The sequence below is a fragment of the Oncorhynchus masou genome, unplaced genomic scaffold, assembly GCF_036934945.1.
Source record: "Oncorhynchus masou masou isolate Uvic2021 unplaced genomic scaffold, UVic_Omas_1.1 unplaced_scaffold_1562, whole genome shotgun sequence".
NCBI classification, from domain to species: domain Eukaryota; kingdom Metazoa; phylum Chordata; class Actinopteri; order Salmoniformes; family Salmonidae; genus Oncorhynchus; species Oncorhynchus masou.
In genome coordinates this window covers 110,001-130,000 of record NW_027005680.1, presented here as the reverse complement: position 1 = coordinate 130,000, position 20,000 = coordinate 110,001, and the positions used below count along the sequence as shown (strand labels likewise).

At 39.0% G+C, this 20,000-nt stretch overlaps 1 protein-coding gene across 1 annotated transcript in view; it reads right to left on the bottom strand.

Annotated features, from left to right (window-relative positions):
• LOC135531252 (paired box protein Pax-5-like) overlaps window positions 1-20,000 on the bottom strand; it is a gene marked incomplete at its 3' end in the record, with an annotated part of 87,542 nt that overhangs the window by 5,677 nt on the left and 61,865 nt on the right. The window contains 1 exon segment of the mRNA XM_064959378.1: window positions 13,619-13,741. Within this exon segment, the coding sequence (XP_064815450.1) occupies window positions 13,619-13,741 (123 nt within the window).

Below are 20,000 nucleotides of genomic sequence, written 5' to 3'. Positions count from 1 at the left end.
CCTGTGTAGGGGAGAGAGACCAGGATACACACCCCTGTGTAGGGGAGGAGAGACCAGGATACACACCCCTGTGTAGGGGGAGAGACCAGGATACACACCCCTGTGTAGGGGAGAGAGACCAGGACACACACCCCTGTGTAAGGGACAGAGACCATGATACACACCCCTGTGTAGGGGAGAGAGACCAGGATACACACCCTTGTGTAGGGGAGAGAGACCAGGATACACACCCCTGTGTAGGGGGAGAGACCAGGATACACACCCCTGTGTAGGGGGAGAGACCAGGATACACACCCCTGTGTAGGGGAGAGACCAGGATACACACCCCTGTGTAGGGGAGAGAGACCAGGATACACACCCCTGTGTAGGGGGAGAGACCAGGATACACACCCCTGTGTAGGGGAGAGACCAGGATACACACCCCTGTGTAGGGGGAGAGAGACCAGGATACACACCCCTGTGTAGGGGAGAGACCAGGACACACACCCCTGTGTAGGGGAGAGACCAGGATACACACCCCTGTGTAGGGGGAGAGAGACCAGGATACACACCCCTGTGTAGGGGGGAGAGACCAGGACACACACCCCTGTGTAGGGGAGAGAGACCAGGACACACACCCCTGTGTAGGGGAGAGAGACCAGGATACACACCCCTGTGTAGGGGGTAGAGACCAGGATACACCCCTGTGTAGGGGGGGAGAGACCAGGATACACACCCCTGTGTAGGGGGGGAGGAAACAGGATACACACCCCTGTGTAGGGGGGAGAGAGACCAGGATACACACCCCTGTGTAAGGGGAGAGAGACCAGGATACACACCCCTGTGTAGGGAGAGAGACCAGGATACACACCCCTGTGTAGGGGGAGAGAGACCAGGATACACACCCCTGTGTAGGGGAGAGACCAGGATACACACCCCTGTGTAGGGGAGAGACCAGGATACACACCCCTGTGTAGGGGAGAGAGACCAGGATACACACCCCTGTGTAGGGGGGAGAGAGACCAGGATACACACCCCTGTGTAGGGGAGAGACCAGGATACACACCCCTGTGTAGGGGAGAGACCAGGATACACACCCCTGTGTAGGGGGGGAGAGACCAGGATACACACCCCTGTGTAGGGGGAGAGACCAGGATACACACCCCTGTGTAGGGGAGAGAGACCAGGACACATACCCCTGTGTAGGGGACAGAGACCAGGACACACACCCCTGTGTAGGGGGGGAGAGACCAGGATACACACCACTGTGTAGTGGGAGAGACCAGGATACACACCACTGTGTAGGGGAGAGAGACCAGGATACACACCCCTGTGTAGGGGAGAGACCAGGATACACACCCCTGTGTAGGGGAGAGAGACCAGGATACACACCCCTGTGTAGGGGAGAGACCAGGATACACACCCCTGTGTAGGGGAGAGACCAGGATACACACCCCTGTGTAGGGGGGGAGAGACCAGGATACACACCCCTGTGTAGGGGGGGAGAGACCAGGATACACACCCCTGTGTAGGGGAGAGAGAAAAGAGTTAGACACAACAGTGTCCTTTAGGCCGCACAAGTCAAGTTCTCCCATAGTCCTCCTCTTCTCTCCATTCATCCCGACTTCCCCCTCCCCTAGTCAGTTGTACAACTGAATGCATTCTGAATGAGAGAGGTGCGGGGGGGTCGAGGGGCGAGGGGGGGGGGGGGGGCTGCCTTAATCCACTTCCATGTCATTGGCGACAGGGGTGTGTATCTTGTCGGTTCGGGATTCGATCCAGCAACCTTTCGGTTCCAGACTACCTGCCACCCAAGTAGGCTTGGGTTTTTTGTTTAGGGTGTTGTGGACGGGGATGGCGGATGGGCTCCGAGGGTCACGTGTTCAATCCCCAGTGTTCGAGACTCGTTTTTCATTCTTAACCCTATCCCAGACCTTAACCCTTACCTTAACCAATCACAACCCTATCCCAGACCTTAACCCTTACCTTAACCAATCACAACCCTATCCCAGACCTTAACCCTTACCTTAACCAATCACAACCCTATCCCATACCTTAACCCTTACCTTAACCAATCATAACCCTATCCCAGACCTTAACCCTTACCTTAACCAATCACAACCCTATCCCAGACCTTAACACTTACCTTTACCAATCATAACCCTATCCCAAACCTTAACCCTTACCTTAACCAATCACAACCCTATCCCAGACCTTAACCCTTACCTTTACCAATCATAACCCTATCCCAGACCTTAACCCTTACCTTAACCAATCACAACCCTGTCCCAGACCTTAACCCTTACCTTAACCAATCACAACCCTATCCCAGACCTTAACCCTTACCTTAACCAATCACAACCCTATCCAAGATCCTTAACCCTTACCTTAACCAATCACAACCCTATCCCAGACCTTAACCCTTACCTTAACCAATCACAACCCTATCCCAGACCTTAACCCTTACCTTAACCAATCACAACCCTATCCCAGACCTTAACCCTTAACCCTGTCGTGTTTCTCTATCCCAGACCTTAACCCTTACCTTAACCAATCACAACCCTATCCCAGACCTTGACCCTTACCTTAACCAATCACAACCCTATCCCAGACCTTAACCCTTACCTTAACCAATCACAACCCTATCCCAGACCTTAACCCTTACCTTAACCAATCACAACCCTATCCCAGACCTTAACCCTTACCTTCACCAATCATAACCCTATCCCAAACCTTAACACTTACCTTAACCAATCACAACCCTATCCCAGACCTTAACCCTTACCTTAACCAATCACAACCCTATCCCAAACCTTAACCCTTACCTTAACCAATCACAACCCTATCCCAGACCTTAACACTTACCTTAACCAATCACAACCCTATCCCAGACCTTAACCCTTACCTTAACCAATCACAACCCTATCCCAGACCTTAACCCTTACCTTAACCAGTCACAACCCTATCCCAGACCTTAACCCTTACCTTAACCAATCACAACCCTATCCCAGACCTTAACACTTACCTTAACCAATCATAACCCTATCCCAGACCTTAACCCTTACCTTAACCAATCATAACCCTATCCCAAACCTCAACCCTTACCTTAACCAATCACAACCCTATCCCAAACCTTAACCCTTACCTTAACCAATCACAACCCTATCCCAAACCTTAACCCTTACCTTAACCAATCACAACCCTATCCCAAACCTTAACCCTTACCTTAACCAATCATAACCCTATCCCAAACCTCAACCCTTACCTTAACCAATCACAACCCTATCCCAGACATTAACCCTTACCTTAACCAATCACAAATCAGAATGATTGCCTAAATTTAAACAGCTGTGAGGTGTTTTGTTTTTTTTACATGTTTTACGTCTGGAACAACTTTGAAAAAAATGACGTGTGGAGAAACGTGGCGAAACGTCAGAATGTGAAGTCAAATTGGCTGTGAGATCATGTTGGTTTTGGCATGATGTTTCCCATGTCGTGTTTCTCTGTGTGTCTGAGGCAATTAGGCAGTGTGTGTGTGTGTGTGTGTGTGTGTGTGTGTGTGTGTGTGTGTGTGTGTGTGTGTGTGTGTGTGTGTGTGTGTGTGTGTGTGTGTGAGGCCACAGCGGGGGCTAGGCTAATTGTCGCTGTGATTAGCAGAGCTGTTAATGAGAGAATGGAACAGACCGCTGAGACGCTGTCATAGAAACATAATGAATAGAATGGACATAGACTATAACTAGTACAACGGACATAGAAACATAATGAATAGAATGGACATAGACTATAACGAGAACAACGGACATAGAAACATTATGAATAGAATGGGCATAGACTATAATTAGTACAACGGACATAGAAACATAATGAATAGAATGGACATAGACTATAACGAGTACAACGGACATAGAAACATAATGAATAGAATGGACATAGACTATAACGAGAACAACGGACATAGAAACATAATGAATAGAATGGACATAGACTATAATGAGTACAACGGACAAAGAAACATAATGAATAGAATGGACAGAGACTATAACGAGCACAACGGACATAGAAATACAATGAATAGAATGGACAGAGACTATAACGAGTACAACGGACATAGAAACACAATGAATAGAATGGACAGAGACTATAACGAGTACAACGGACATAGAAACACAATGAATAGAATGGACATAGTGTAGCTTAAAACTATCATATGAATAGTATTATCAGAACAGGCCGATATAATATAATGTAATATGATATAATACAGTGTAATATAATATAATATGATATACTATAATATAATATAATGTAATATAATGTAATATAGTGTAATATAATATAATATGATATAATATAATATAGTGTAATATAATATAATATGATATAATACAGTGTAATATAATATAATATGATATAATACAGTGTAATATAATATAGTGTAATATAATATAATATGATATAATATAATATAGTGTAATATAATATAATATGATATAATATAATATAATATAATGTAATATAATGTAATATAGTGTAATATAATATAATATGATATAATATAATATAGTGTAATATAATATAATATGATATAATATAATATAATATGATATAATACAGTGTAATATAATATAATATGATATAATACAGTGTAATATAATATAGTGTAATATAATATAATATGATATAATACAATATAGTGTAATATAATATAATATGATATAATATAATATAATATAGTGTAATATAATATAATATGATATAATATAATATAGTGTAATATAATATAGTGTAATATAATATGATATAATATAGTGTAATATAATATAATATGATATAATACAGTGTAATATAATATGATGTAATATGATGTAATATAATATAGTGTAATATAATATGACATAATATAATGTAATATGATATAATATAATATAATATAATATGATGTAATATAATGTAATATAATATAATATGATATAATATAGTGTAATATAATATAATATGATGTAATATGATGTAATATAATATAGTGTAATATAATATGACATAATATAATGTAATATGATATAATATAATATAATATAATATGATGTAATATAATGTAATATAATATAATATGATATAATATAATATAGTGTAATATAATATGATATAATATAGTGTAATATAATATGATATAATATAGTATAATATAATATAATATGATATAATATAATATAATATAATATGATGTAATATGATGTAATATAATATAGTGTAATATAATATGATATAATATAGTGTAATATAATATAATATAATATAGTGTAATATAATATGATATAATATAGTGTAATATAATATGATATAATATGATATAGTGTAATATAATATGATATAATATAGTGTAATATAATATAATATAATATAGTGTAATATAATATGATATAATATAATATAATATGATGTAATATGATGTAATATAATATAATATGATATAATATAGTGTAATATAATATGATATAATATAATATAATATAATATGATGTAATATGATGTAATATAATATAGTGTAATATAATATAATATGATATAATATAGTGTAATATAATATAATATGATATAATATAATATAATATGATGTAATATGATGTAATATAATATAATATAATATAGTGTAATATAATATGGTATAATATAATATAATATAATATGATGTAATATGATGTAATATAATATAGTGTAATATAATATAAAATGATATAATATAGTGTAATATAATATAATATGATATAATATAATATAGTGTAATATAATATGATATAATATAGTGTAATATAATATAATATAATATAGTGTAATATAATATGATATAATATAGTGTAATATAATATAATATGATATAATATAATATAGTGTAATATAATATGATATAATATAGTGTAATATAATATAATATAATATAGTGTAATATAATATGATATAATATAGTGTAATATAATATAATATGATATAATATAATATAGTGTAATATAATATGATTTAATATAATATAGTGTAATGTAATATAGTGTAATATAATATAGTATAATATAATATAATATAGTGTAATATAATATAGTGTAATATAATATAGTATAATATAATATAGTGTAATGTAATATAATATAATATGATATCATATAATATAATATAGTGTAATATAATATAATATAGTGTAATATAATATAGTATAATATAATATAATATGATGTGATATAATATTGTGTAATATGACATAGTGTAATATAATATAGTATAATATAATGTAATATGATATAATATAATATAGTGTAATATAATATAGTGTAATATAATATAATATGATATAATATAATATAATATAGTGTAATATAATATAGTATAATATAATATAGTATAATATAATATAGTGTAATATAATATAGTGTAATATAATATGATATAATATAATATAGCGTAATATAATATAGTGTAATATAATATAGTGTAATATAATATAGTATAATATAATATAGTATAATATAATATAGTGTAATATAATATAGCGTAATATAATATGATGTGATATAATATAGTGTAATACAATATAATATGATATAATATAATATATTATAATATAATATGATATAATATAATATAATATAGTATAATATGATATAATATAATATAATATACTGTAATATTGTATAATATAATATAGTGTAATATAATACAGTGTAATATAATATGATGTGATATAATATAGTGTAAAATAATATTATATAATATGATAACATAATATAGTATAATATAATATGATATAATATAGTGTAATATAATATAATATAGTGTAATATAATATAGTGTAATATAATATGATATAATATAATATAATATATTATAATATAATATAATATCATATAATATAATAGAGTATAATATCATATGATATAATATCATATATTATAATATGATATAATATAATATGATATAATATAATATGATATAATACAGTATAATATAATATGATATATTATAATATAGTATAATATAATTTGATATAATATAATATAGTGTAATATAATATAATATAGTGTAATATAATATAATATAATATAATATGAAATAATATAATATAGTGTAATATAATATACTGTACAATAATATAGTGAAATATAATATGATATAATATAATATAGTATAATATAATATGATATAATATAATATAGTATAATATAATATGCTGTAATATAATATAATATAGTGTAATATAATATGATTTAATATAATATAGTGTAATATAGTATAATATAATATAATGTGATATAATATAATATACTGTAATATAATATAATGTAATATATTATAGTGTAATATAATATAGTGTAATATAATATGATTTAATATAATATAGTGTAATATAGTATAATATAATATAATATAATATACTGTAATATAATATAATCCCAGACAAGAGCTGGTAAAAAGCCACCTCTCTTTGTCGACTGATTCAAACCCGTCTGTGTGGCCCTCACTGTGGAACATTCCCTCTGTTTTGACGGGAGGCGGGTATCAGAGCGTATCGGAAGCATTCAGGACACTCTAGGGGGTCAGCGCAATTCTCTGGAATGTTTAGGAGACATGGGAGCGCGTGGGTGTGTGTGTGTGTTATTATAAACCAGGGTGTACAGGTGTGTGTGTGTCTCTCTGTGTGTGTGTGTGTGTGTGTGTGTGTGTGTGTGTGTGTGTGTGTGTGTGTGTGTGTGTGTGTGTGTGTGTGTGTGTGTGTGTGTGTGTGTGTGTGTGTGTGTGTGTGTGTGTGTGTGTGTGTGTGTGTACATTAAAAAGTCATCAGACAGTACCCTGCAGTAAATGAGACAGGACCAGATGTCACAACAAGGGGGGGTGACGGAACGCTGCTGGGCTCCACACACACACAAACACACACACACACAGACGCAAAGACACACACACACACACAGAGAGAGAGAGACGCAAAGACACACACACACACACACACAGAGATGCACACAAACACACACACAAACACACACAGAGACGCACAGACACACACACACACACACACACACACAGAGACACACACACACACACACACACACACACACAGAGACACACAGACACACACACACACACAGACACAGAGACACACAGACACACACACACACAAATACATTTACAGTAACACAGACAACACAGGTCTCAATAAAGATATTTACTTTGGATTTGCCAGTTGTGGGTTTCAATGCTCCCTTGTGCTCAACACACACACACACACACACACACACACACACACACACACACACACACACACACACACACACACACACACACACACACACACACACACACACACACACACACACACACACAGAGACACACACACATCTGTCATTGGGCCTGATGTGTTTGGCTTCCCTCCATCTGTCCTCTACTCCACAGGGGCGTCTGTCATCTTCTGCGGTCTGTCTCTCGATGGTTAAATGTAAGGGTTATTCCCCCCCCCCAACTCTATGGTTAAATGTAAGGGTTATTCCCCCCCCCCAACTCTACGGTTAAATGTAAGGGTTATCCCCCCAACTCTATGGTTAAATGTAAGGGTTACCCCCAACTCTATGGTTAAATGTAAGGGTTATCCCCCCCAACTCGATGGTTAAATGTAAGGGTTATCTCCCCCCCCAACTCTATGGTTAAATGTAAGGGTTATCCCCCCAACTCTATGGTTAAATGTAAGGGTTACCCCCCCAACTCTATGGTTAAATGTAAGGGTTATCCCCCCAACTCTATGGTTAAATGTAAGGGTTATCCCCCCCAACTCTATGGTTAAATGTAAGGGTTACCCCCCAACTCGATGGTTAAATGTAAGGGTTATCCCCCCAACTCGATGGTTAAATGTAAGGGTTATCCCCCCCAACTCGATGGTTAAATGTAAGGGTTATCCCCCCAACTCTATGGTTAAATGTAAGGGTTATCCCCCCAACTCTATGGTTAAATGTAAGGGTTATCCCCCCAACTCTATGGTTAAATGTAAGGGTTATCCCCCCCCACTCTATGGTTAAATGTAAGGGTTATACCCCCCCTCAACTCGATGGTTAAATGTAAGGGTTATCCCCCCAACTCGATGGTTAAATGTAAGGGTTATCCCCCCAACTCGATGGTTAAATGTAAGGGTTATCCCCCCCCAACTCTATGGTTAAATGTAAGGGTTATCCCCCCAACTCGATGGTTAAATGTAAGGGTTATCCCCCCCAACTCGATGGTTAAATGTAAGGGTTACCACCCCAACTCTATGGTTAAATGTAAGGGTTATCCCCCCCAACTCTATGGTTAAATGTAAGGGTTACCCCCCCAACTCTATGGTTAAATGTAAGGGTTACCCCCCCAACTCTATGGTTAAATGTAAGGGTTATCCCCCCCCAACTCGATGGTTAAATGTAAGGGTTATCCCCCTCCCAACTCGATGGTTAAATGTAAGGGTTATCCCCCCAACTCTATGGTTAAATGTAAGGGTTATCCCCCCAACTCTATGGTTAAATGTAAGGGTTATCCCCCCCCAACTCGATGGTTAAATGTAAGGGTTATCCCCCCCCAACTCGATGGTTAAATGTAAGGGTTACCCCCCAACTCTATGGTTAAATGTAAGGGTTATCCCCCCCAACTCTATGGTTAAATGTAAGGGTTATCCCCCCCCCAACTCGATGGTTAAATGTAAGGGTTATCCCCCCCCAACTCGGTGGTTAAATGTAAGGGTTATCCCCCCAACTCGATGGTTAAATGTAAGGGTTATCCCCCCCAACTCGATGGTTAAATGTAAGGGTTATCCCCCCCCAACTCTATGGTTAAATGTAAGGGTTATCCCCCCCCAACTCGACGGTTAAATGTAAGGGTTATCCACCCCAACTCTATGGTTAAATGTAAGGGTTATCCCCCCCAACTCTATGGTTAAATGTAAGGGTTATCCACCCCCCAACTCTATGGTTAAATGTAAGGGTTATCCCCCCAACTCTATGGTTAAATGTAAGGGTTATCCCCCCCAACTCTATGGTTAAATGTAAGGGTTATCCCCCCAACTCGATGGTTAAATGTAAGGGTTACCCCCCCCAACTCGATGGTTAAATGTAAGGGTTACCCCCCCCAACTCTATGGTTAAATGTAAGGGTTATCCCCCCCAACTCTATGGTTAAATGTAAGGGTTATCCCCCCCAACTCTATGGTTAAATGTAAGGGTTATCCCCCCCCCAACTCTATGGTTAAATGTAAGGGTTATCCCCCCCAACTCTATGGTTAAATGTAAGGGTTACCCCCCCAACTCGATGGTTAAATGTAAGGGTTATCCCCCCCAACTCTATGGTTAAATGTAAGGGTTATCCCCCCCAACTCTATGGTTAAATGTAAGGGTTATCCCCCCAACTCTATGGTTAAATGTAAGGGTTATCCCCCCAACTCTATGGTTAAATGTAAGGGTTATCCCCCCCAACTCTATGGTTAAATGTAAGGGTTATCCCCCCCAACTCTATGGTTAAATGTAAGGGTTATCCCCCCCAACTCTATGGTTAAATGTAAGGGTTATCCCCCCAACTCTATGGTTAAATGTAAGGGTTATCCCCCCCAACTCTATGGTTAAATGTAAGGGTTATCCCCCCAACTCTATGGTTAAATGTAAGGGTTATCCCCCCAACTCTATGGTTAAATGTAAGGGTTATCCCCCCCAACTCTATGGTTAAATGTAAGGGTTATTCCCCCCCCAACTCTATGGTTAAATGTAAGGGTTATCCCCCCAACTCGATGGTTAAATGTAAGGGTTATCCCCCCCAACTCTATGGTTAAATGTAAGGGTTACCCCCCCCAACTCTATGGTTAAATGTAAGGGTTATCCCCCCCAACTCTATGGTTAAATGTAAGGGTTATCCCCCCCAACTCTATGGTTAAATGTAAGGGTTATCCCCCCAACTCTATGGTTAAATGTAAGGGTTATCCCCCCCCAACTCTATGGTTAAATGTAAGGGTTATCCCCCCAACTGGTTATGGTTAAATGTGGTTAAATGGGTTTAACCCCCAACTCTATGGTTAAATGTAAGGGTTATCCCCCCCAACTCGATGGTTAAATGTAAGGGTTATCCCCCCCCAACTCTATGGTTAAATGTAAGGGTTATCCCCCCAACTCTATGGTTAAATGTCCCCCCAACTCTATGGTTAAATGTAAGGGTTATCCCCCCAACTCTATGGTTAAATGTAAGGGTTATCCCCCCAACTCGATGGTTAAATGTAAGGGTTATCCCCCCCAACTCTATGGTTAAATGTAAGGGTTATCCCCCCAACTCTATGGTTAAATGTAAGGGTTATCCCCCCCCCAACTCTATGGTTAAATGTAAGGGTTATCCCCCCCCCAACTCTATGGTTAAATGTAAGGGTTATCCCCCCCCCAACTCTATGGTTAAATGTAAGGGTTATCCCCCCAACTCTATGGTTAAATGTAAGGGTTACCCCCCAACTCTATGGTTAAATGTAAGGGTTATCCCCCCAACTCTATGGTTAAATGTAAGGGTTATCCCCCCAACTCGATGGTTAAATGTAAGGGTTATCCCCCCCAACTCGATGGTTAAATGTAAGGGTTACCCCCCCAACTCTATGGTTAAATGTAAGGGTTATCCCCCCAACTCTATGGTTAAATGTAAGGGTTATCCCCCCCAACTCTATGGTTAAATGTAAGGGTTATCCCCCCAACTCTATGGTTAAATGTAAGGGTTATCCCCCCCCCAACTCTATGGTTAAATGTAAGGGTTATCCCCCCAACTCTATGGTTAAATGTAAGGGTTATCCCCCCCCAACTCTATGGTTAAATGTAAGGGTTATCCCCCCAACTCTATGGTTAAATGTAAGGGTTATCCCCCCCAACTCTATGGTTAAATGTAAGGGTTATCCCCCCAACTCTATGGTTAAATGTAAGGGTTATCCCCCCAACTCTATGGTTAAATGTAAGGGTTATCCCCCCCAACTCTATGGTTAAATGTAAGGGTTATCCCCCCAACTCTATGGTTAAATGTAAGGGTTATCCCCCCAACTCTATGGTTAAATGTAAGGGTTATCCCCCCCAACTCTATGGTTAAATGTAAGGGTTATCCCCCCCCAACTCTATGGTTAAATGTAAGGGTTATCCCCCCAACTCTATGGTTAAATGTAAGGTTATCCCCCCAACTCTATGGTTAAATGTAAGGGTTATCCCCCCCAACTCTATGGTTAAATGTAAGGGTTATCCCCCCAACTCTATGGTTAAATGTAAGGGTTATCCCCCCCAACTCTATGGTTAAATGTAAGGGTTATCCCCCCCAACTCGATGGTTAAATGTAAAGGTTATCCCCCCAACTCGATGGTTAAATGTAAGGGTTATCCCCCCAACTCTATGGTTAAATGTAAGGGTTATCCCCCCAACTCTATGGTTAAATGTAAGGGTTATCCCCCCCCCCCAACTCTATGGTTAAATGTAAGGGTTATCCCCCCAACTCTATGGTTAAATGTAAGGGTTATCCCCCCCCAACTCTATGGTTAAATGTAAGGGTTATCCCCCCAACTCTATGGTTAAATGTAAGGGTTATCCCCCCCCAACTCTATGGTTAAATGTAAGGGTTATCCCCCCCCAACTCTATGGTTAAATGTAAGGGTTATCCCCCCAACTCGATGGTTAAATGTAAGGGTTATCCCCCCCAACTCGATGGTTAAATGTAAGGGTTATCCCCCCCAACTCGATGGTTAAATGTAAGGGTTATCCCCCCCAACTCTATGGTTAAATGTAAGGGTTATCCCCCCAACTCTATGGTTAAATGTAAGGGTTACCCCCCAACTCGATGGTTAAATGTAAGGGTTATCCCCCCAACTCTATGGTTAAATGTAAGGGTTATCCCCCCCAACTCTATGGTTAAATGTAAGGGTTATCCCCCCCCAACTCTATGGTTAAATGTAAGGGTTATCCCCCCCCAACTCTATGGTTAAATGTAAGTTAACTCTATGGTTAAATGTAAGGGTTATCCCCCCCCCCAACTCTATGGTTAAATGTAAGGGTTATCCCCCCCAACTCTATGGTTAAATGTAAGGGTTACCCCCCCAACTCTATGGTTAAATGTAAGGGTTATCCCCCCCAACTCTATGGTTAAATGTAAGGGTTATCCCCCCAACTCTATGGTTAAATGTAAGGGTTATCCCCCCCAACTCTATGGTTAAATGTAAGGGTTACCCCCCAACTCTATGGTTAAATGTAAGGGTTACCCCCCCCAACTCTATGGTTAAATGTAAGGGTTATCCCCCCAACTCTATGGTTAAATGTAAGGGTTATCCCCCCAACTCTATGGTTAAATGTAAGGGTTATCCCCCCAACTCGATGGTTAAATGTAAGGGTTATCTAACTCGATGGTTAAATGTAAGGGTTATCCCCCCAACTCGACGGTAAACTTGTGGCATTTAATTCCTAATGGTTGAGAAACGAGCGCTCATCGTCGCCTCTAGTGGACGGTTTTGAACTCATCTCCCGACGTCCTGCAGACCTGAAGGAAAGTGGAATACGGCCTTGGGTCTGGTGTGACCTGGCTGATCAGCTGTAACTCTCTCCACTCCATCAGAGAAGACCGAACACACACACACACACACCGTCTCTCACCATCGTCTCTCTTCCGCTTCCCGTCGTTAGCTGAGCTGATACCCAGAATGCCGCTGATGGAGTAGGAGGAGCCAGCCGAGTCACTGGTTACCGCAGAAACCTGTGTCGACGCTACCGACGACGCTGTGGAAAGTTAGGACATAGGTTACAATGCTACATAACACTCCATTACACTACATAACACTACATTATGTTACATAACGCTACATAACACTACATGACACTACATAATGTTACATAATGCTACATAACACTACATAATGTTACATAACACTACATAACACGACATGATACTACATAATGTTACATAACACTCCATTACACTACATAACACTACATTATGTTACATAATGCTACATTATGTTACATAGCACTACATAACACTACATAACACTACATAACACTACATTATGTTACATAACGCTACATAACACTACATAACACTACATGACACTACATAATGCTACATAATGCTACATAACACTACATAATGTTACATAACACTACATAACACGACATGATACTACATAATGTTACATAACACTCCATTACACTACATAACACTACATAACACTACATTATGTTACATAATGCTACATTATGTTACATAGCACTACATAACACTACATAACACTACATAACACTACATTATGTTACATAACGCTACATAACACTACATAACACTACATGACACTACATAATGTTACATAATGCTACATAACACTACATAATGTTACATAACACTACATAACACGACATGATACTACATAATGCTACATAACACTACATAACGCTACATAACACTACATAACACTACATAATGTTACATAACATTACATAACACTACATGACACTACGTAATGTTACATAATGTTACATAACACTACATAATGTTACATAACACTACATAACAATACATGACACTACATAATGCTACATAACACTACATAATGTTACATAATGCTACATAACACTACATAATGTTACATAATACTACATAACACTGCATAACACTACATAATGTTACATAACACTACATAACGCTACATAACTCTACATAACACTACATAATGTTACATAACATTACATAACACTACATGACACTACGTAATGTTACATAATGTTACATAACACTACATAATGTTACATAACACTACATAACAATACATGACACTACATAATGCTACATAACACTACATAATGTTACATAATGCTACATAATACTACATAATGTTACATAACACTACATAACACTGCATAACACTACATAATGTTACATAACACTACATAACACTACATGACACTACATAATGTTACATAATGCTAAATAACACTACATAATGCTATATAACACTACATAATGCTGCATAACCTTACAAACTGCTACATAACACTACATAACACTACATAATGCTACATTATGTTACATACCGCTACATAACACTACATAATGCTACATAACACTACATAATGCTACATAACACTACATAATGCTTCATAACACTACATACTGCTACATAACACTTCATAATGCTACATAACACTACATAATGCTACATAACACTACATAATGCTGCATAACTTTACAAACTGCTACATAACACTACATAACACTACATAATGCTACATTATGTTACATACCACTACATAACACTACATAATGCTACATAACACTACATAATGCTACATTATGTTACATACCGCTACATAACACTACATAATGCTACATAACACTACATAATGCTACATTATGTTACATACCGCTACATAACACTACATAATGCTACATAACACTACATAATGCTACATAACACTACATAATGCTGCATAACTTTACAAACTGCTACATAACACTACATAATGCTACATTATGTTACATACCACTACATAACACTACATAATGCTACATAACACTACATAATGCTACATTATGTTACATACCGCTACATAACACTACATAATGCTACATAACACTACATAATAATACATTATGTTACATACCGCTACATAACACTACATAATGCTACATAACACTACATAATGCTGCATAACACTACATAATGCTGCATAACTTTATAAACTGCTACATAACACTACATAACACTACATAATGCTACATTATGTTACATACCACTACATAACACTACATAATGCTACATAACACTACATAATGCTACATTATGTTACATACCGCTACATAACACTACATAATGCTACATAACACTACATAATGCTGCATAACACTACATAATGCTACATAACACTGCATAATGCTACATAATGCTACACACATTACATAACACTACATAATGCTACATAACGGTGCATAGGGCGCTCATAACTCCGTATCACACATAATATCTTGTAACCTTCTGAACTAAAAGACATAGGTCAGTAGCAACGCTACGTAGGACTGTCACAGGACTGTCATAAATTGGTAATAACCCTTGGTTTTAAGAAGTCGTAATTTATCATTTTGATTTTGTACGCCTTTTTTTTCTTTTTTTCTTTCACCTTTATTTAACCAGGTAGGCAAGTTGAGAACAAGTTCTCATTTACAATTGCGACCTGGCCAGGATAAAGCAAAGCAGTTCGACACATACAACAACACAGAGTTACACATGGAGTAAAACAAACATACAGTCAATAATACAGTATAAACAAGTCTATATACGATGTGAGCAAATGAGGTGAGATAAGGGAGGTAAAGGCAAAAAAAGGCCATGGTGGCAAAGTAAATACAGTATAGCAAGTAAAACACTGGAATGGTAGATTTGCAGTGGAAGAATGTGCAAAGTAGAAATAAAAATAATGGGGTGCAAAGGAGCAAAATAAATCAATTAATTAAATACAGTAGGGAAAGAGGTAGTTGTTTGGGCTAAAATATAGGTGGGCTATGTACAGGTGCAGTAATCTGTGAGCTGCTCTGACAGTTGGTGCTTAAAGCCAGTGAGGGAGATAAGTGTTTCCAGTTTCAGTGCTTTTTGTAGTTCGTTCCAGTCATTGGCAGCAGAGTGGAAGGAGAGGCGGCCAAAGAAAGAATTGGTTTTGGGGGTGACTAGAGAGATATACCTGCTGGAGCGTGTGCTACAGGTGGGAGATGCTATGGTGACCAGCGAGCTGAGATAAGGGGGGACTTTACCTAGCAGGGTCTTGTAGACGACATGGAGCCAGTGGGTTTGGTGATGAGTATGAAGCGAGGGCCAGCCAACGAGAGTGTACAGGTCGCAATGGTGGGTAGTATATGGGGCTTTGGTGACAAAAGGGATGGCACTGTGATAGACTGCATCCAATTTGTTGAGTAGGGTATTGGAGGCTATTTTGTAAATGACATCGCCAAAGTCGAGGATTGGCCTTTAGTACAAACAGCCACTTTGGGATGGTTTTAACCTCTTGTTGTCATGGCGAAGGAGTTGAATAGTCCACGGTAGGCGGTTTCCAGTCGGGATACACTCCAAATTCACTACATTATAGAAATACACAGTTTGTTTACTTGGCGGGTCATCTGCGTAGCGCTTGTTAAATATAATTATGATTCAACGTCAGTGGGTGGACTCTGGTCACTAGTTGTTCACTATATAGGGAATAGGGCTCTGTTCACTAGTAGTTCACTATATAGGGAATAGGGCTCTGGTCACTAGTAGTTCACTATATAGGGAATAGGGCTCTGTTCACTAGTAGTTCACTATATAGGGAATAGGGCTCTGGTCACTAGTAGTTCACTATATAGGGAATAGGGCTCTGTTCACTAGTAGTTCACTATATAGGGAATAGGGCCCTGGTCACTAGTAGTTCACTATATAAGGAATAGGGCTCTGGTCACTAGTAGTACCACTATATATGGAATAGGGATCTGGTCACTAGTAGTTCACTATATAGGGAATAGGGCTCTATTCTAAAGTCGTGCACTATATAGGGAATAGGGCCCTGGTCACTAGTCCTGCACTATATAGGGAATAGGGCTCTGTTCACTAGTAGTTCACTATATAGGGAATAGGTCACTGGTAACTAGTAGTGCACTATATAGTGAATAGGGGCCTGGTCACTAGTACTGCACTATATAGGGAATAGGGCTCTGGTCACAAGTAGTTAACTATATAGGGAATAGGGCCCTGGTCTAAAGTAGTTCACTATATAGTGAATAGGGGCCTGGTCACTAGTACTGCACTATATAGGGAATAGGGCTCTGGTCACAAGTAGTTAACTATATAGGGAATAGGGCCCTGGTCTAAAGTAGTTCACTATATAGGGAATAGGGCTCTGGTCACAAGTAGTTAACTATATAGGGAATAGGGCCCTGGTCTAAAGTAGTTCACTATATAGGGAATAGGGCCCTGGTCACTAGTAGTTCACTATATAGGGAATAGGGCTCTGGTCACTAGTAGTTTACTAGGTGGGGAATAGGGCTCTGGTCACTAGTAGTTCACTATATAGGGAATAGGGCTCTGGTCACTAGTAGTTAACTATATAGGGAATAGGGCTCTGGTCACTAGTAGTTCACTATATAGGGAATAGGGCCCTGGTCTAAAGTAGTTCACTATATAGGGAATAGGGCCCTGGTCTAAAGTAGTGCACTATATAGGGAATAGGACTCTGTACACTAGTAGTTCACTATATAGGGAATAGGGCTCTGGTCACTAGTAGTTCACTAGATAGGGATTAGGGCTCTGGTCACTAGTAGTTCACTATAATGGGAATAGGGCCCTGGTCACTAGTAGTTCACTAGATAGGGAATAGGGCTCTGGTCACTAGTAGTTAACTATATAGGGAATAGGGCCCTGGTCACTAATAGTGCACTATATAGGGAATAGGGCCCTGGTCACAAGTTGTGCACTATATAGGGAATAGGGCTCTGGTCTAATGTGGTGCACTATATAGGGAGTAGGGTGCCATAGAGATCTGGTCTAAAGTAGGCCACTATATAGGGAAGAGGGTCCTGGTCTAAGTAGTGCACTATATAGAGAATAGGGCCCTGGTCACTAGTAGTTCACTATATAGGGAATAGGGCTCTGGTCACTAGTAGTTCACTATATATGGAGCAGGGCTCTGGTCACTAGTAGTTCACTATATAGGGAATATGGCTCTGGTCACTAGTACTGCACTATATAGGGAATAGGGCCCTGGTCACTAGTGGTTCACTATATAGGGAATAGGGCCCTGGTCACTAGTAGTTCACTATATAGGGAATAGGGCCCTGGTCACTAGTAGTTCACTATATAGGGAATAGGGCTCTGGTCTAAGTAGTGCACTATATAGCGAATAGGGCCCTGGTCACTAGTGGTTCACTATATAGGGAATAGGGTGCCATTTTGGTTACAATGTCCTCTATAAACCACCCTACAGAACCAAAGAACCTCCCTCCCTACAGAACCAAAGAACCTCCCTCCCTACAGAACTACAGAACCTCCCTCCCTACAGACACCAAAGAACCTCCCTCCCTACAGAACAACAGAACCTCCCTCGCTACAGAACCAAAGAACCTCCCTCCCTACAGAACTACAGAACCTCCCTCCCTACAGAACCAAAGAACCTCCCTCCCTACAGAACCAAAGAACCTCCCTCCCTACAGAACCAAAGAACCTCCCTCCCTACAGAACTACAGAACCTCCCTCCCTACAGAACCAAAGAACCTCCCTCCCTACAGAACCAAAGAACCTCCCTCCCTACAGAACTACAGAACCTCCCTCCCTGCAGACACCAAAGAACCTCCCTCCCTGCAGACACCAAAGAACCTCCCTCCCTACAGAACCAAAGAACCTCCCTCCCTACAGAACCAAAGAACCTCCCTCCCTACAGAACTACAGAACCTCCCTCCCTGCAGACACCAAAGAACCTCCCTCCCTGCAGACACCAAAGAACCTCCCTCCCTACAAAACAACAGAACCTCCCTCCCTACAGAACCAAAGAACCTCCCTCCCTACAGACACCAAAGAACCTCCCTCCCTACAGAACAACAGAACCTCCCTCCCTACAGAACAACAGAACCTCCCTCGCTACAGAACCAAAGAATCTCCCTCCCTACAGAACAACAGAACCTCCCTCCCTACAGAATAACAGAACCTCCCTCCCTACAGAACCAAAGAACCTCCCTCCCTACAGAACTACAGAACCACAGAATCACATCACCTCCCTACAGGCACCAATGACAGAAACACAGAACCTCCCTCCTTACAGACACCAAACACAAAACCACAGATCCTCCCTCCCTACAGACATCAACCACAGAACCACAGAAAAAGAGAGAGAATGACAAACCCTGAGGTGAATGAAACTCTGTTCCTGGTTCAGTAACCATGGAGAATGAAACTCTGTTCCTGGTTCAGTAACCATGGAGAATAAAACTCTGTTCCTGGTTCAGTAACCATGGAGAATGAAACTCTGT